Below are 19,488 nucleotides of genomic sequence, written 5' to 3'. Positions count from 1 at the left end.
ACCACCCGGTCCTGAAATCAGTGACGTTTACATCATGTGCTGTGGATAGTTAAGAACCAGCCCAAGGGTGATGGTGAGCTCTGCAAGTCTAAGCCTCAGCCTGGCTTCCCTGCCTCCTTCATCCTTGCTGGCTGCAATGAGCATCACCATCTCCATGTGCTCAGGGTCAGGGGTAGTGGGGACCCTCCATGTCTTGAAAGGAGGCTGCTCTTTCTCCCTCCAGGCTGGTCTCCTGTAAACTCCTGGCCTTTGGAGCCTTGGAGGAGAATCTCAGCTTCTCACTGTGACGTCCTGAGCTCAGCACTGTTTTTGGTTTTGTTTATTTACTTCAGTGGGGCTGGGACCTCACACTTGTGCACTTTCACTGAGCCTGGGTGGGCTGACTTTTTTTGTTCAAGTGGAGGCACAGAGACAGACAGAGGACAGTCTAGAGCAACAGAGCTATCCGGGCACCACACGGGAGGGTCGTAGATCAGGGAAGCTCAGTGGTGTGGTCGGTCTCTCTACCTGTCTCTCTCAATGAAACAGCCTGGGAATGGTGAAACTGTGTGTGTGAAGCCCTGGCTGTGCATAAGAGATGAGAAGGCCTGGGAGGCCACTCAGCAGTGGTCTCATGGATGCATGAGATCCTGGGTTCATTCCCATCACACATTAAAAAATACGATTCTTTTTTTAAACCAGAGAACCGCTCAGTTCTGGTTTATGATAGTGCAGAGAATTGAACCTGAGACCTTGGAGCCTTAGGCATGAGAGTCTTTTTGCATCACCAGGATGCCATCTCCCCTGCCCAATAATATATCTTTTTAAATAAGTATATTCAGGGTGAGGGAGACAGCATCATGTTTCTGCAAAAGGATTTTCATGTCTGAGGCTCTGAAGTCCCAGATTCAGTTCCTAGAACTACCAGAGCAATGCTCTGGCTGGAATCTATCTTCTCTCTCTCTCTCTCTCAATGAAATAAAATATATTTCTTTAGTGGTCTGGGAGGTGGCTCAGTGGAAAAAGCATTGGACTCTCAAGCTTTGGCCCTGAATTTGATCCCTGGCAGCACATGTACCAGAATGATGTCTGGTTCTTTCTCTTCTCCGATCCCTCTCATTAATAAATAAAGACTTTAAATTATGGGGCCTGGGCGGCGGCGCAGTATATTAAGCACACATGGACCAGTGTAAGGATTTCCATTTGAGCTCCCAGCTCCCCACCTGCAGGGGAGTTGCTTCATAGGTGGTGAAGCAGGTCTGCAGGTGTCTAACTTTCTCTCCCCCCTCTCTTGTCTTCCCCTCCTCTCTTGATTTCTCTCTGTCCTATCCAACAACAACAGCATCAATGGCAGCAAAATGGGAAAAATGGCTTCCAGAAGCTGTGGAATCATAGTGTAGGCACCGAGCCCCAGCAATAACCCTGGAGGCAAAAAAAAAATTATATATATATATATATATATATAAAGAGTATATTTGGTGCTAGGAAAATAGCATAATGGTTATACAAAAGACTCCCATGCCTGAGGCTTAAAAGTCTCAGGTTCTTTCCCCAGCACCACCATCAGTCAAAGCTGATTAGTGCTCTGGTAGCTCTCTGAGTGTGTGTGTGTTTTTTTTTTAATAAATTAAGTTTTTATTTATTTATTTTCCTTTTTGTTGCCTTTGTTGTTTAACATTGTTGTGGTTATTAATGTTGTTGTTGTTGGATAGGACAGAGAGAAATGGAGAGAGGAGGGGAAGACAGAGAGGGGGAGAGAAAGATAGACACCTGCAGACCTGCTTCACCGCTTATGAAGCGACTCCCCTGCAGGTGGGGAGCTGGGGGCTCGAACTGGGATCCTTACGCAGGTCCTGGCGATCTGTGCCATGTGCGCTTAACCCGCTGCGCCACCGCCCGACTCCCATCAGAGTGTATTTTTATGTATTTCTCTGTCATTAAAAATAAATAAATGAATTTTTTGAAGTATATTTTAAATTAGCTAGATGGCTCAGTGGATAAAGTATTGGACTCCAGATCCTGAGGTCTGAGTTCCATCCCTGGTGTCCATGTGTGAAAGAAATATATTCAGTGGAGTCAGGCAGTAGAGCAGCGGGTTAAGTGCAGGTGGTGCAAAGCACAAGGACCGGCCTAAGGATCCCGGTTCGAGCCCCCAGCTCCCCACCTGCAGGGGAGTCCCTTCACAAGTTGTAAAACAGGTCTGCAGGTGTCTATCTTTCTCCTTCCCTCTCTGTCTTCCCCATCTCTCTCCATTTCTCTCTGTCCTAGCCAACAACACCATCAACAACAACAATAATAACTACAACAATAAAACAAGGGCAGCAAAAGGAAAATAAGTAAATAAATAAATATTTTAAAAAGTCTTTTTTAAAAAAGTATATTCAGTGGGGCAGGGAGATAACTCACCCAATAGAGTACATACTTGACCATGCTCAAGGTCCCTGGTTCAGGTCTCTAGCCACCTCTTGGGAGAACCTGCATAAAGAGAAGCTTTGTGAGCTATAGAGCTGTGTTGTGATGTCTCTCTCTCTCTTTCTCTCCCCCTCCCTCTCCCTAGGGAAAAAAAAAAAAAAGAAAGAAGGAAGGTCTTCTAGGAGCAATAAGAAACACTAAGGCATAAAAAGCCACAGGTGTAGGGAGGGAAAAGGAAAAACATTAAGGAAAGCCTAGTGCTGTGTGTGTGTGTGTGTGTGTGAGAGAGAGAGAGAGAGAGAGAGAGAGAGAGAGGAGAGAGAGAAGAGGAGGGGAAGTGGCAAGGAGGGAGGGAGGGAGAGGGAGAAAGAGATTTGGTAAGGTCTTTTTCTCTTATCTGTTTTTTCTTTTTTTATTTTTTTTATTTTTTATATATTTATTTTATTTATTCCCTTTTGTTGCCCTTGTTGTTTTATTGTTGTAGTTATTATTGTTGTCATTATTGTTGTTGGATAGGACAGAGAGAAATGGAGAGAGGAGGGGAAGACAGAGAGGGGGAGAGAAAGACAGACACCTGCAGACCTGCTTCACCGCTTGTGAAGCGACTCCCCTGCAGGTGGGGAGCCAGGGCTTGAACCGGGATCCTTATACTGGTCCTTGTGCTTTGCGCCACCTGCGCTTAACCCGCTGCGCTACAGCCTGACTCCCTGTTTTCTCTTTTCTACCACTTGTCTTGTGCCTGCAGGTTTTTCCTGGAGCAAAACAACCGGATATTCCAGACTTTGATGGAGGTGTCTGCCAGCCAGGACAAAACTCTGACGGCTGAGCATGCCCGGGGCATGGGCCTCGACCCCCAGGGCGACCGTAGCTTCCTCATGGACTTGTTAGAGGCCTACGGCATCGATGTCATGTTGGTGATTGACAACCCTTGTTGCCCCTAGAGGTGGCAGTGAGCCACTCTTCATTCGGGAGGCCTCCCTAGCCTCCAGAGGACCCCACTTTTTGTTTACTAAACTGACACAGAGAAATATGGTTTATACTTATCAACAGACGTCATCTTTGCATTTCCTTTCTTCCCTGGAGGTGAGACCACCATGGTTTTGTGTCCTTTTGGGGTGAAATGTTGGAGTTGACCACTTCCGCACAAGATGGCTGCCTGTTGGTCGTGGGATAGATTCTGTCATCTCCTCCTTGAGCGACTCAAAGTGTTGCTGAAGGCTGGGCATCTCCAGGAGCAGACCAAGCGCTGGATCTGTTGGGGTGGACCTTTCTGAAAGTCTTTGTTTCTTGATGTGTTCAAGAATAAGACAACTGTCTACTGTGGCCTTTGGATGTTCACCTGCCTGCAGGTGGAAGATAGACCAGATGACTTTTTTTTTTTTTTTTTTTTTAGTCTTGGGATTTTTAGCCTTTGGATCAAATCCCTTTTTTTTGTTTATTGGAGAAAATTTGTTCCAATCCTCAAGGGGGGTGCAAAAGGAGATTTTTGGCACCAGGTATCTGCTACTCTGAGGACAGAAGGTCACAGAAAAGTTGCTTGCCATTTGGCTGAAAACTGATACAGAGTGAAGTCTTGCAGCTTCCCCTTATGGTAACCCCTTTGCTCCGTGTCACATTCCTCTGTCCCTGAATCCCCTTTCTTGGGTCGTATGGTGAATTCTTAGGGTCCAGTGTGTGTCCTGGAGCTTGCAAGCAGATTTATTTCACAGTTGAGTTTCCCTGAAGGGCTGCATAATTTTTTGGAGTAGTTGGGGTGGGTCCTTTTAAAGGCTGGCCTAGTGCTGTGGAAGGTAGAAGTTGAAGCAGGATAGAGAATTCAGTCTAGAGAACCAGAGATTCACTGAACGGCCAGGCTCTGGGAAGGACTCCAGCTGTTTAACTTAGAGTAGAGCCTGTTAACAAGGGTGTTAACTAGTTTAGAGCCCTCACAAACCTCCCTGTAACAGAGACCATCTTCCTCAAGTTGCTCACTGAGGCCAAAGATGGAGTGGATCATAGAGAGCGAATTTGACAGTGCCTTCTCCCTGGAAAGGGTCCAAGATGAATTTGTCTGCTTCCCTTGGTGGTGTTTGGATCTGGAGCAGCTCCTCCTAGGCCTTGCTGGATTTCTTTGGCTGGGGCTCTGGGTGGATATGAGCTTAGGTGAGTCAATCCTGCTTCTCAACCACAAGAAGCTAGTTTGTGAGAGAGGACAGGTGCTTGAAGTTATGGTTAGGGATTTTAAAGTGGCATGCCGGCTTGCTGGTGATGATTTCTCTTCCTTCGCCTTTCCTGCCTGGCTCTCTGTGATTGGACTAGCCATGGAAATGTCCCTCAAGAAGTGACCAGGGGGAGTCGGTCGGTAGCACAGCGGTTAAGCACACGTGGCTCAAAGTGCAAGGACTGGCATAATGATCTGGGTTTGAGCCCCCAGCTCCCCATCTGCAGGGAAGTCACTTCACAGGCGGTGAAGCAGGTCTACAGGTGTCTCTTTCTCTCCCCCCTCTCTGTCTTCCCCTCCTCTCTCCATTTCTCTGTATCCTAGCCAACAGCAGTGATGTCAATAACAACAACAATAACTATAACAATAAAACAACAAGGGCAACAAAAGGGAATGAATAAATAAATAAGATAAATATTACAAAAAAAATTTTTTTTAAAGTGACCAGGTTCCAGTCAGGCTCCTGGACACAGCAGAGAGAAAAACCACATTCACATAGGTGGGGCCACACGTCTTCTCTCCAGACTAGCTTTTTTTTTAAAAGGCCTGTTGATTTCCTCTGGAGGATTTTCACCATGGTTCTTTGAAAGGAAATTCAGGACTAAAGACAGTCACAGGTGAACATGCAAACATACCTCGACTCAGCGAGGCAGCATCTTCTGTGTAAATAGATAGGCCCACTGGGACTTTAAAATACCCCTGTACAGCTTGCATCTGCCCCTCTCTGCACTGGGGGGTTTAGGTATCATTTCAGCGACGTGTTTACTAAGGAAAGCTCACCTGTCCTGTAGAAGCTGGAGCTTGGCCACCTCTTTCCTTGATGAGTCACCTCCCCCTGACTCTCGAAGAAGGACCTGTACAGCCTGGTTTTATGATGGTTCCTGAAGGTTCAGGGTCTTTAAGTTGGGGTTTATGTGGCCTGAATCAGGGTGTGGGGGAGGAGGAAAGGCACGACACCCCCCCCCCCCCATGTGTGACACGGGGATAAGGTGGAAAAGTGCTTTTTTTTTTTTTTAAAGATTTTATTTAGTTATGAGAAAGATAGGAGGAGAGAGAAAAAACCAGACATCACTCTGGCACATGTGCTACCGGGGACCGAACTCGTGACCTCATGCTTGAGAGTCTAAAGCTTTATCACTGCGCCACCTCCCGGACCACGGAAAAGTGCATTTTTTAAGCATTTCTCTTGGGGACATGTGGAATTCCAAGCTCAGAAGTGCTGCCATGAAGGTGGGGAGGGTTCACAGGGTTCCTGTAATTCCCTTGCATGGAAGGTTGGGGTTTGGGGCTTCTTGTATAAGACCACACTGTTCTAGGTATACCCTGGCTCCTTCTCCCTGGATGACTCTCCCTCCCTTGCCCATGTGGATGGAGACTTGGGTGTGGAGCCCACAGGGAAATGTCCCTATAAGCTCATCTGACCCCAAAGGAGCATATGTCCTCTCCCTTCTTAGAGCCTTTTTTTCCCCCTAAAGGTTTATTGTATAAGCAAAGGAGATAAAGACCTATGCTCCACTCCAGCATCTGCGGGGATCAAATCCAAAGTCTCCCGGAAAGTTCTTACTTAGATTGTGGTGTGCAGTTTCTTGCCTTCAAGGTCACCTTGAGAAGGCTTATCTGTGCCTGTTTCTTCCCTCCAGCCTTTTCCCCACCCCACCCACCAGTGGACAGATACCACCTAGCATCATCCCCTGTTGCTTTCTCAAAAGGGATTTATTGTAAGATGGGACTAGGTTTGCAGACCAGAGACAAGGCCCCTGAGCTTCCTGCTGTCTCAGGGTTGAGAGAAAAACCTCAGTATATGTTGTTTTCGCCGGGCTGGCTTCACAGGCGGGTAACAGATGACCAGGGACTCATGGCTGAGCTGTAGGCAGTATCTCTTTATTCATGCAGGACGCAGTACAGTCTAAGCCGAGCTAAGCTAAACTCAAGGTACCGTAAAACTCACAATGCTGTCTTTATATATATACTTGCCAAGTAGGGTGGAAACAGGATGTGACATAGAGAGGGTGGAGAGAAAAGTGACTGGTGACAATCAGAGTGTGACAAGGAGAGGATCAGGGTGTGACAAGGAGAGGGGGTGGAGCAAAAACATATCATGAAACAGTGGGGATTGAACCAATGCCCTGGAGGGAGGGTGGTGCTTGTTAACAGCGGTTATGTAAATAGAATGAAGTGGTTATGTAAATAGAATAGTGTTAAGCAGGGGGGATTTAAACCAAATGAAACAGAAGGGGTCTCATGCATACCAACAAGTATATCATTACTGGTGAGAGCAAGTAGGTCAAAAGATTAGTAGGCACAATGAGACCCTGCCATGTGTGGCGCATGTGGGCAGCTGTCCCTCTGCTTACTGGGTCTGTGTGCACACAGCTGTGTCAAGGATAAACATCTTAAGGGCATCTGTAAGCAAATACTTTCTCTCCTAGTATGTAAACCACTCTGTACCAGACTCATCATCTCCAACTCTCATGATTATATCAGATTGTTTACAAATTCTGACAATCACTCAAGGATATAGGCATAATTTAGGGATATCAGATGAGGCAGGCTTCTTTTAAGCATAAAGGTTAAAGACGTCTGTGCTGATCAACGTCTGTGTTTACCCTGATTTGGCCATAATACCCCCTGGAAGCTGGAGACAGAACTACAGAGCTAACAGAGAATTTCTGACATAGCTGCCAGTAACAGAGAAGCAAGTCACATAAGTGAACAGGCATTATAAACCACAAGACCCCAGCAGGACTCGTGATGTCCCAGGCAGGGCGTGCAGGATCCCCTGTAGTGACAGCAGGAACTGGGAGCCACATGGCCCTGCTTTGTGGCCGTTATTGATTCTGTTGTAGCACTCAATAGTATCGGTCGGCATCCAGCGCTATGTTGTGAGTCCTATACTGAGCTGGAAAGAACTCCGAAAGAATTCCAAGTAGCAGGACGTACTAAAGGCCAGTGAAAGCGGACTTCATCAACTCTGTAGACTTGGAGGAAGACATCTAGTTGTCCCTGTCTTTGAATTCTTTCCCGATGGGGTCAGAAATGGCTTGTCCTCCTCCCAAACCAAAAGAATCTGGCCCAAGTAGCTGTCTGTTGATACAACTGGCAGGAAGTACTCCTGGGGCCTTGTGTGGCTGTGTTCCAATGTCATTGTCCACCAGGCCCTGGGTGGGTCTTTTTTGGGGCTCCAGGGAGCTCAAATGCATCTGCCTCCCATGCCCACTGCTCCTTTCCGTCTCTCCTTCCAGCTGGCCAGGCAGAAGCCAAATTCATCCAGTGACTGAAATAGCCCATTGGAAGAACTCATGGCTGTAACTGTCCTTGTTTCTCCATCTTGTGGATCCCAAGATGGGAGACGTCAGTGTAGCACATGGGGTGTCTGTGATTCCAGATATGCTGTGTGTGAAGATGCATGCTGGCCACCAGTGATACTTTAGCTGGGAGAGAAAGGTTAAGGATAAATCCCATCAGATTCTCGCTCTGGTGGAGATGAGGACTGACTTGCCATTTGTCTTGATCCATTGGAAACCCTCCCGACATAACAGGAACCTGAGAAAATTCACTTTTTGCACAAAGGACAAGGACCACCAGCGTAAGGATCCCAGTTCAAGCCCCTGGCTCCCCACCTGCAGGGGAGTTGCTTCACAGGCGGTGAAGCAGGTCTGCAGGTGTCTTTCTCTCCCCCTCTGTCTTTCCCTCCTCTCTCCATTTCTTTCTGTCCTATCCAACACTGACAACATCAGTAACAACAGCAACAATAAAAACAAGAGCAACAAAAAGGGAAAAATAAATATAACAAAAATTAAAAAAGAAAATTCACTTTTTTTAAAAAGCAGTTTAATTTTTTAATATTTATTTTATTCTCTTTTGTTGCCCTTGTTGTTTTAGTGTAGTAGTTATTGATGTTGTAGTTATTGATGAAACCTTTTGTAAAGGACAGCTTTGAATTAACCTTTTATCCCCCCCACGCACACTTTTTTTTTTTTTTAATTACTGCCACCAGGGTTATTGCTGGGGCTTGGCACCTGTACAATAAATCCACCTTTCTCAGCAGCCATTTTTTTCATTATTTGATAGGGCAGAGAGAAATGGAGAGGAGAGGGATAAATAAAGGGAGAGAGAAAGAGAGGCACCCACAGCACTGCTTCACTGCTTTTGAAGTATCCTCCCTGCAGGTGGGGGACTGGGGCCTTGAACTTGGGTCTTTGCGCATCATAATGTGTGCTCTCAACCAGGTGCACCACTGCCCAGTCTCTGAATTTACCTTCTAATGGTCATACATCAGCTCTCCAAGAAGAGACCTGGAGCTCAGGGGACCATTGTTTTTGCCTGTTTTGTCTTTTTGTTTTGAATTCATGAAACTTCATGTTCAAGATGTTTGTTCCAGTAACGCAACAGATTATCTTTACAGATAATAGGGTGCAGCTGAAAAACTTATGAAACAGGCCTGGGAAGATGACTCCACAGTAGAGTACAAAACTTACATACCTGGAGTCCCAGGTTCAACTCCCAGCACCCCAGATGCCAGAGTCAAGCAGTGATCTTGTGTCTCTCTAACTCTCTCATAAAAAAACAAAACAAAAAAACAGGTAGTCTTCAGTTTGATAGTGAATTTGCCTTAGTGTGATGGCAGGTCCAAAGCTGGCAAGAAATTTACCACAGGGACCAATGTGTCATGCATGGCCTTTTTCTCTGTTAGGCTCTGTCTCTGTCTCTGCCCTGTGTGTCTGAGTTATACTGAGTGCCCCCAGTGAGGACCCAGTTCCATTCTCACTTTATGAAAGCCCTGTTTCTGTTTCAGGTAGGGGCAGACAAGGAGCTTAGTGTTGGGCTCCTTTGCCTCCCAGTTTGTGGGTTTTTAATATTCCTCATTTCTTATAAATATACCTCTGTTCCCAGGAGCTGTTGGAATACAGAGTTTATGGGAAAAGCTAACTGAATCTTGACCAAGTGTTTCTTAGAGTGGAAGTTTATTTTTTGTATTGCTACTGCTTGCAGGGTGACAGGATGCGTTGAGTCTGCAGATGTTGGACTGCAACATTATCCTTGAAGAAAAGGGAAGCTTTGCCCTTTGAAAACAACTGAGACATGAGACCCCCCCCCCCCCCCACACACACACCAAGTTACTATTTAAGTGTTTGGCAGCCCATCAGTCAGGAGATTGTGTTGTGAGAGTTTAGCTGTTCTCTTTAGCAGAGAAACTTAACAGAGTGGGTGAGAGAGTGGCGGACAGTCACCGATCTGAAGTGACACTTTTTACAAAAGGGCCAAGGTGATTGATTCTCCAGCCTTTTCACTGGAGGGGGTGATTGTTTTTTGAACTGGTACTTCATATTTTGGAAAACGGGCAGCTGGGTGGAGCTGTGTGTTTGGAAAAGAAATGAGTTTTCTAGTGCTCTCTAGAGAAATGATGCATAAAGTCCTGCTTTCCTCGCTTTCATCCATTCTGGAAGCTCCATAGTATATAGCATGGGATTTTTGGAGGATCTTAGTAAAAAATTTACCCACCGCAGAATGAGAGAGTCGAGAGGTAGGAGCGTGTTGCCTCTGTTTGCACTAGAAGGCCTTCTTAGATCATCATAGACTGACTTTGTTTTTTTAAAATTTTTTTAAATATTTATTTATTTTACCTTTTGTTGCCCTTGTTGTTTTATTGTTGTAGTTATTGTTGTCACTGATGTCATTGTAGTTGGATAGGACAGAGAGAAATGGAGAGATGAGGGGAAGACAGAGAGGGAGAGAAAGGTATATAGACACCTGCAGACCTGCTTCACCACCTGTGAAGTGACTCCCCTGCAGGTGAGAAACCGGGGGCTTGAACCAGGATCCTTATAGGGGTCCTTGCGCCTTGCGCCACGTGCACTTAACTCACTGCGCTACCGCCTGACTCCCCGACTTTGTTTTCTAAGGGCAGCTTAGGAAGGTAAGGGGAGAGTGGAGAGAACTATACATCAGCCGGACTGGATCCACAAAGTGAAAAATCCACTTACTGGGTTAGCCAACTGCTCATACTTCATTGACCTGAGAGTGAAGAGTTTCGTCAGCTGAACTGAGCGAAGAGGAAAAGGAAGAGACGCATCAGTTAGAGCTCTGGTCTAGCAAGCCGGGAGCTGCTAAGGGGTAGAGCATAGCAGGTGGATGACATTCACCTATGACCACCCCAGGCTTGTTGGTTACACTTTGGCCAGGTGTAGGCAATAGATTGCCAGAAAAAGAAATTAACCTTAGAGAACTGGTTTTCCTTTTTTTTTTTTTTTTCAGTTGTTATCAGCGGAACTTTCCCGTCCCCTCAAATATCAGACCCCTATTTTGATCAGTCCCGCAACATCCGTTACAGCAATAAGAGAAGTGGGGCCTGTGTATATCGATATGTTTGTTTTTCAAGTGTTTACCTCACGTTGTGAAATGAGTAGGACAGTGTGTACATACTACCCTCAGCCCTACTGTGGTGTTCTTTTCCTTTCTTGCCAACGCGGGACCCTTCTGGGGCCCCAGGAGAGCTGTGGCTAGTCCTCAAGTTCAGAGTCTGCATTCCTTGGGTTGCTTTTGTTCTGTGGTATGGTAATAGTATCTGTGCATATCTGATCTGTATAGAGCTCAACCAGGTTGTGTTTGCAGAGGCCGAGAGAACTATATTTACAGAAAACGATTTTTACAATTAAAAGACGATTTTAACACGAACGTGTGTGCTTGTGGTCAGTCCTCCACCTGGTCCAAGAAGTGATGTTTGTGGGAGGAAGGATGGTGGGGGAGGGAGGGGGCAGAGCCTGGGGCCTCCTCCCAATGTGGTGGAGGTGAGCCAGGAGGTGAGGGCCAGGTGAACAGCCTCCAGGAGATGAAACCAAACTCTATTGAATAACTTGCTCTGGGATTAAGAGCACACCGTCATTCACAGAAGAACCTCAGCAACCAAGGCCTTCTGACCCAAGTTAATATTTGTGTGAACGTACACACACACACACACACACACACACACACATGCTTGTGCACCAACATTTCTTTTGTGTGTGTGTGGAGGGGGGGAGGGATGACAGAGACAAGGAGAGAGAAAAAGGCCACAGCACCAAAGCTTCCTCCAAGGTGGCGGGGGCTGGGCTGGAATCTGGGTTTTGCACAGAGCAAAGCAACACTAGTGACTTTTTCCAAACAAGCTATTTTGCTGACCCCAAAGTCTCACTTTTCTTTTCATCTTTTCTTTTTTTTTAATATATCCTGCAGAGTTAATTTTAAGGCAGTGGAGACAACTCCTAGGCCTATTGGTGCTGCATATTTACAGCAGCTGGGTTCCCTCTCCAGGTACCATGACAGAGCGCGCTTAGTGGTTAGGGCCTTGGCTGCAAGTCAGCTGTGGTGGGAAGCAGAGGGCCCTTTATGCAACTGTTCTTAATAGAAACCATCTGATGGTGAGTGAAATGAGTCTTGACCAGAGACTCCTATTAAGTGAGAGCGGGGGCCTCCTTAGGTGCCTCAGGATCCTGGATTCTGCCAACAAGGACTGGTGTCTCCTCTATCTCTATTTTTTTTGCCGCTAGCTCTTAGTTCCAGGAACATCACAGGGATGGACAATGGAACAGACGAGTCAATCGATAAGGCAGCTGCAGGGGCCAGGCAGTGGCTTACCAGGTTAAGCACACATAGTACAGAGCACAAGGACCCACTCAAGGAATCCGTTTGAGCCCCTTGGCTCCCCAACTACTGGGTGGGGTGTCGTTTCATAAGCGGTGGAGCAGGTTTGCAGGTGTCTATCTTCCGCTCCCCTCTCAGTTTCTCTGTCCTATCAAAAAAAAAAAAGAATGCCACAGGAGCAGTGAATTCATCGGTTCAGGCACCGATCCCCAGTGATAACCCTGGAGAAAATAATAATAAAATAATAATAAGGCAGCTGAGTTTTTCATAGGCTGAATCAAAAGGACAGATTCCAAATCAGGGCATATTTAATATATTTAAAAAGAAAAATACAGGGGCTGGATGGTGGCACACCCAGTTAAGTCCACATAGTGTTAGGCACAAGGATTTGGTTTTGAGCCCCCAGCTCCCCATCTGCAGGGGGGAAGTTTCATAAGAGATAAAAGAGTCTGCAGGTGTCTCTGTCTCTTTCCCTCTTTATCTCCTCCTCTCTAAATTTCTCTTTCCTATCCAGTAAGATGGCCGCCAGGAACAGTGGATTTGTAGTGTTGGCACCAATCCCCAGCGATAAACCTGGAAGCAAAATAAAAGTATTGGTCTGGGGGCCAGCAAGAGCCCAGCCCCCACCACATGGTGGTGGGGGAAGGGGGGAGGCGTCGGTGCTGTCTGTGGTGTCCTTCCCTCTCCCCCTCAGGCTCTGAAAAACAGCCCAGCAATCTGGAATAGATGTTTCTCCTCAAGCCCCTGGTGTTTCATGGGAAGGATTAGAAGCATTAAATGAATATGTACACTTAGACTGGGGGCGGGTGAAGGAAGAAGCCACATTCTGGGCTGGTCCTGCATGTTCTACTGCAGAACCAGGATATGCTGAAAATCTTGCCTCCTGTGATGTTTTTTTTTTTTTTTTTTCTTTTTCGCTGAAGGAAGGCTGCAGGTATCCTGCCCTGCTGAGGGGCAAGCTGTGGAAGGCCTGCCCCGTCCACCCCATGTCCACCGCTCCGCTGGCCACCAGAGAGGTGTCGTAGAGGAGGACAGGCTGCGGTGGAGGTGAGCGCAGAGTGACCACTCTGGACACTGTGGTAGAGAATAGTGCGTTTACTGAAGAAAAAGGCAGGGTTTATATGGGTAAAAGGAAGCCAGGTGCTGGAGCAGGGTGCCAGGGGAACACGTTTGGCAGCAAGAACCAATCAGATATTTTAGACTCTAGCTTCCTTCTAAGGACTCCGGCTCTCGACTTCCCCTTAACTGAGGCATGGGACTAAGAATGAAGAAGGGGCTCTTTGGATTTATCCACATTCCATTGAGCAAATCAGGTTTATCCAGACCAGGTGGAGGGGGAACGGTTACAGCTTCTGGGTCTAACAAGATGGAGGTCGGTGGGGGGGAGGCTTATAGGTGAACGACTTCTGTCCTCATGAAGAGGTATCCAGGGTTCCAACCAGGCTCAACCCACCGTGTCCCACACCCTGCCACTCGAAATGAGTGTTGCCTGCAATGTGCCTCAGATGTGACCATGAGCTATAAGCTCAGACCAAAAGGGACTTAGAGGTTACACAGGCTCAGGTGCTAAATATATATATATATATATGTGCCCTGGAGCAGGTGGATGAATATAATAATATATAATTAATATATTTATATTATATTAATAATATAATATAAAGTTAATAATAAAAGTTCATTTTAGCCACAGATTTTTTTTGTTACAAGAATGGGAGCTACTCCGTGCCAACTTTCCAACTTTACCAACTTTAATCCAACTTTCTAGCCCTTTACTCTGACACTATTCTCTCAGACAATATTCTTATCCAACCTCAGGCTAGCTACCAAACTCAAGCAAAACCACCATAGTTGTGTGCCCCCAGGAACACGACTAAAATGGGTTTTCTAGCTTTCTTCTTCCCTAGAATCCCTAATCTCATCAGCTCTAATCCTGCTTTTTGATTCCTGTTCATTAATCGTTTTGTCTCAGCTTAGGTCATGCCACCTTCCAGATACCAAGTTACAGATGCTACCATGACTCCATCCCGACTTCTCTGGGCAGACAACCTTCCCAGTGTGTCTTGGGCCCTGGCATCTCCAGAGCTCTGGTCCACTAGGGAAAGATAGAAACAGGCTGGGGGTTATGGAACGACCTGCCAACGCCCATGCTCAGCATAGAAGCAGCTACAGAAGCCAGAGAGAAGGGAAGGGAGAGGGACATATGGAGGTACTTAAGTTGTCATGAGTGGCTTGGAGGGAAAGAGAAGATTGAATAAGGAAAAAAAAGGGGGGGCAACTATGTGTAAATGTGGACAGATAGTTATAAAGATGATGGTTGGCCCATGTCTACAACCTTAGGGGAACTGTGCTGGATTGCAGTGGGGAGACTGAAGATTCAAAACTCTGGTGGTGGGAATGGTGTGGATTTAAACCCCTGTTGACATGTAATTCTGTAATATATATATAAAAAAAAGTACTTTTTTTTTTTTTTTTTGGCCTTCAGGGTTGTCGCTGGGGCTCAGTGCTGACACTATGAATCCACTGTTCCTGACAGCCATATTTCCTTTTTTTTTCTCTTCCTTTTCTTTCTTCTAGTTTATTTGATAGGACAGAAAGAAATTGAAAGGGGAGGGATCACATAGGAAGAGAGAGACAGACACCTGTAGACCTGCTTCACCAAAGTTTCCCCACCGCAGGTGGGAAGCCAGGGCTCGAACCTGGGTCCTTCTGCATAGTACTACGTGTGCTTAACAGGTGTGCCACTGCCCAGCCCCCTGGAAAGTACTGTTTACAAAACTGCTACCAGGGTTATCACTGGGCTTGGTACATGATGCAGGATAAAGCCACTGTGCCCAGAGAAGACCTTTTTTTTTTTTTTTTTCTCTTTTTCTTTTGCTGGGACAGGAAAACTGAGAAGGGGAGAGACGCTGACACCACACCACTCATGGAGGGGGTTTGAACCTGGGTCCTTGTGCGTGGTAACTGGGTGTACCACCACCTGGCCCGAAAGCATTATTGGTATCATTATACCTTAACACCCTTTCCCCTCTCCCTGGGACAGGTTTACACTGCCCAGTTTGGACCCAGCTGCAGTTTGTCTTTTCTGGGCAGAGTATAGCTTCTAGCGCTATTCCGAACAATGCAGAGCTTAACAGGCAAGCCTTCCTTTTTTTTTTTTCTTTTTAAATTTATTTATAAAATGGAAATATTGACAAGACCATAGGATAAGAGGGATAAAATTCCACACAACTCCCACCACCAGAGCTCTGTATTTTTTTTTTAAAGATTTTATTTATTTATTAATGAGGAAGATAGGAGGAGAGAGAAAGAACCAGACGTCACTCTGGCACATGTGCTGCCGGAGATCGAACTCAGGACCTCGTGCTTGGGAGTCCGAAGCTTTATCACTGAGCCACCTCGTGGATCACAGAACTCCGTATTTTGTGATCTTCATTCATTCACGAGATCTTTGCAGCTGCTATGATAATCCTCTCAAGCTCTGGTGGTCCTCTGGGCACCGGTGAATGTGCCCAGAGGCCCATCAGCTGTGTCAAGCCTGCTGGTTGGTAGTGGCCAGGCACTCCCCCTCATCCTCTTTACAAAAGCAAAAGCACTTGCCTCCTCTCTTCCAGGTGAACCCTTCAGGGAGCCCAGTAGAGGGAAAAAGTGTTGCTGGTGTGATTAGAATCACCGACGACTATGTCTGGCTAGTCAAACCTTAGTGAATTGGATACTTTTGAATACTCTGCTTTCTACAAACTAAATGAAGACCTCTGTGACCCCTGTCACCTTAGCTGTAAATACATGTTTTACTAAACAGATTTAGGATAAAGAATGTTAATTACTGGCCAGGTGGTGGCACACCTGGTTGAGTGCACATGTTACAATAAGCACGGGCCTGGGTTTGAGCCCTTGCTACCTACCTGCAGGGGGAAAGCTTTGCGAGGGGTGAAGCAGTGTTGTCAAGTGTCTCTCTCCCTCTCCACCACTCCCGTGCCTCTTAATTTCTGGCTCTCTCTATCAAATAAATAAAGATAATACATTTTTAAAAAAAGAATGTTAATTATCAACCATTTTATTCTATTTTTATCAACTTATATTTCAGATGTCATAGCATTTATTCTATGCTAAGCTAGAGAACTAAAATTCCATTTATGTATTTTTATTGTTGTTGGGAAATGGGGTAATAAAAAAATCTCAGACACAAAAAAATCGGTTTTCATATGCTAGCAGTCCCTGCTGAAAGTGGGGTGGAAGCACATAAGGAGAAAAGTCAATTTAAAATTTTTTTTTCAACTACTGAAGAGCTTATCCGTTTTATTTTTATAAATGGATGAGTGTCACATTGCTGTGTACTGAAATTACACTGAATGTTTAAATGAGTCGTGTTAACAGTTTTATTTTAAAATATCAATATTTACATGACACAGAAAGTACATAGTTTGGTGACTATACTTCTTGTGAAAAAAAGAATCTGAAATGCCAACTTAGAACTGTGAGGGGCCGCACGGGGTCCCAGAAAACCCTCAGGGAGGACATGAGCAGGCCAGGTGCCCCACCCCACCCCGGGCTTTACAACACTATTTGTCCAGGGGAGGCTGAGAATCCCCAGGGGCAGGACGACACACCTGCATTTAAATGCAGGTTCCTGGGCCCCATCCTTGGACTGAGCTCTTAGGTTTGGGCTGGGCCCCCCACATCAGTCAGTTTTCAATATACACCCTGGTGGTTCTCATTAGACCCACATTTAAGAAGCACACATGTACACACACAACACACACACACACAGACTTAAACTGGGACGCGACAATACTGTGGGCTGAAGAGGGAAATGCCACACAACAGGGTTTTGGCTGGAGGGCAGAACTGGAAAGCGAGGAGGGTAAGAGCCAGTGATGCAGTAGCACCGTGGAAAAGCCTAGTAATGGAGCTGGGAGAGTGGGAGCTTCCTCCAAACCCGGGGAGGAGGGCAGGCCAGGGCACAGTGGGGGTGCAGCCGAGGACCTCGCTCCTCTCTGTGCTTGTGTGATGGGGGGATCTCAAGGCCCGTGGTCCCTTCCGTCCTCTGAGTGTGAGCACCTCCTGGGTCTCTCCAGGAATGCCACCTTCCAGGAGGGGCCCAGGGGCCCAGCAAAGTCCAAGCGTGCGCTGAGGGTGAAGCCTGGAGATGACGGGAGGGAGGCAGGTGGCGCAGGGTACACATTGGGGAGGAGCTGCTGGGCGGGTGGGGGGCTGGAGAAGGTCCCCGGGGACAGCGGTGAGGCAAGGGGCGCGGCCTCTGCCCCCCTTTTGGTCCCTCGGTGGACAGGCGCCCACCTCGCCGCTGGTCGCTCACTCGGATGTGCTCTGCAGCAGCTGCTCTCTTTTCCGGGGGTCACAGAAGAACTGCAGCTTCCTGGGGAGCAGCTTCACCTCTACCGGCATGGCTTCGTACTCCTCGCTGTCAATGCTGAAGGAGCCCCCCGCTCCCTGTGGAGAAGAGAGGACCGGGTGCCGTGCCGGCCATGCAGCCCTTGGGACTCGGTCAGAGCCGGGCACCAGAGCAGGCCCGTTCTGAAACATGCTCTCTGAAGAGTCTACACCCAGTTCTCTTCATGGGCTGAAAAGACCCCGAGTCTTTTCTTTTGGCCCCTGTCTCTCAGAGCACTCAGGGATTTGAACAACAAGGTGATAATTTTCAAAGTCATCAAAAGACTGGGAGGAGAGGGGATCTAGCGGGAGGGTGGCACACACAGGGTTAAGCGCACATATGTGAAGCGCAAGGATCCACGCAAGGATCCTGGTTCGAGCCCCTGGCTCCCCACCTGCAGGGGGGTCGCTTCACAAGCGACCTTTCTGTCTTCCCCACCCCTCTCAATTTCTCTGTCCTATCCAATAAAATGGAAAAAAAAAAAATGGCTACTAGGAACAGTGGATTTGTAGTGCAGGTATAGAGCTCCAGTGATAACCCTAGAGGCAAAAAATAAAAATAATAAAATAATAAAAGACAGGGATCCTGCCTTATTGTCTAGGAATTTGCAAAAACACATGCAGCCCTCACAGTTCACCTCTCTTTAGGGAAAAGCCAGAAAACTAATTCTCTTGTGTCTAGTAATTAAAACTATAGTTTTGTTTTTACTTTAATTGGCGGGGGGTGGGGGGGAGGGAAAGAGAGAAACCAGAGCACTGCTCAGCTCTGGCTTATAGAAGTGGAAGCAGGGAATTAAACCCGGGCTTTTGGAGCCTCAGGCATGAAGTCTTTTTGCATGGCCATTAAGCTCCCCACTTCCCCCTGATCACTTTCTATTTTTTATGGTTCTCCTTTAGGACCTAAAGCGTGCCAGCTTTAACATCATTACAGATTTCCCCAAGAGCCTCTCGTCACTCTGGCATGTACATGACTCAGCAGCTGCTTTGTTGAAGCTCTGCTGTCACTGCTGCAGAGTGGCCTGTGTGTCCCCTGCAGGCCTTTCTCAATGCAGTAATATCATAGCCACAGGACTTCAGAAATTCACTGACCCACAGTGAATTTCCCCCTCCTGAGGTTGGACGAGTGGAATAACTAACCCTACGGTTTATTCCTTCAAGTGCCACAGTCACTGTATATATGAATGAAAGAAAGGGAAAAAAAGAGCAGTGTCATCCTGAAAACTTCCAGAACCCTTCTAAGTCAGCGGCCGGGTGGTGGCACACATGGTAGAGTACACACTTTACCATGCGTGAGGACCAGGGTTCAAGCCCCGTTCGCCACTGTGAACAGTGAGTCAGGGCTGCAGGTGTCTTCCCCCAGCCCCACTCCTCACTCCCATTTCTGCTTCTATTAAAAGGCCATCAGATATGTTGGGGCCACTGAGCAATCACTGAGCCCCAGGCCCTGCTGGCAAACAGGGAAAAACAAAGGACCAGGAACCCTTTGCATGGTTTAAATATGGAAAAACAAAAGCTCAGGAGACCTAGTGATCACCTTACAGGGTGAAACAGGTGGCTTAACAACACTGCTGGCAGCTCGCGTGGGTAGTGCGCTGCTTTGCCATGGACACAGCCCTGGTGCACGCCAGGCCCTCAGTGCACTGGAGGAAGCTTGGGTCTCTTTCACTCTCTCCTTCTGCCTCTGTCTGTCGCTATCTGAAAAAAAAAAAAAGCCAAACAACCAGAACCCAAGAACCACACTGTGAGTTGCACGGCCTGAGGAATGACCAACGTAGGCAAAGCATTGGAATCTCAAGTGTGAGACCCTAAGCTCGACCCCTGGCATTGAATGTGCCAGAGTGATGTGCTGTTTCTCTCTCTCTCTCTTTTCAGTCAATCAATCATCA

At 46.9% G+C, this 19,488-nt stretch overlaps 2 protein-coding genes across 8 annotated transcripts in view; one reads left to right on the top strand and one right to left on the bottom strand.

Annotated features, from left to right (window-relative positions):
* The window catches only part of DENND11 (DENN domain containing 11), a 55,003-nt gene extending 51,563 nt beyond the window's left edge, over nucleotides 1–3,440 (top strand). The window contains exon 9 of the mRNA XM_007532093.3: nucleotides 3,137–3,440. Coding sequence (XP_007532155.2) covers nucleotides 3,137–3,332 — 196 coding nt within the window. The 3' untranslated portion in view covers nucleotides 3,333–3,440. The remainder of the gene's footprint in view (nucleotides 1–3,136) is intronic.
* AGK (acylglycerol kinase) overlaps nucleotides 1–19,488 on the bottom strand; it is a 344,250-nt gene that overhangs the window by 199,914 nt on the left and 124,848 nt on the right. For 6 of the 7 annotated variants that reach the window (XM_016192120.2, XM_060196717.1, XM_060196719.1 and 3 more), the window contains one exon: nucleotides 16,494–17,662. In XM_016192120.2, coding sequence (XP_016047606.1) covers nucleotides 17,525–17,662 — 138 coding nt within the window. In that variant the 3' untranslated portion in view covers nucleotides 16,494–17,524. Of the gene's footprint in view, nucleotides 1–16,493; nucleotides 17,663–19,488 lie in introns of those variants that run through there. The other variant, XR_009551247.1, reaches the window with a different exon arrangement.

Source organism: Erinaceus europaeus, chromosome 8, assembly GCF_950295315.1.
Source record: "Erinaceus europaeus chromosome 8, mEriEur2.1, whole genome shotgun sequence".
NCBI lineage: Eukaryota > Metazoa > Chordata > Mammalia > Eulipotyphla > Erinaceidae > Erinaceus > Erinaceus europaeus.
The sequence above is the reverse complement of the archived record's forward strand: the minus strand, read 5'-3'. Positions and strand labels throughout refer to the sequence as shown.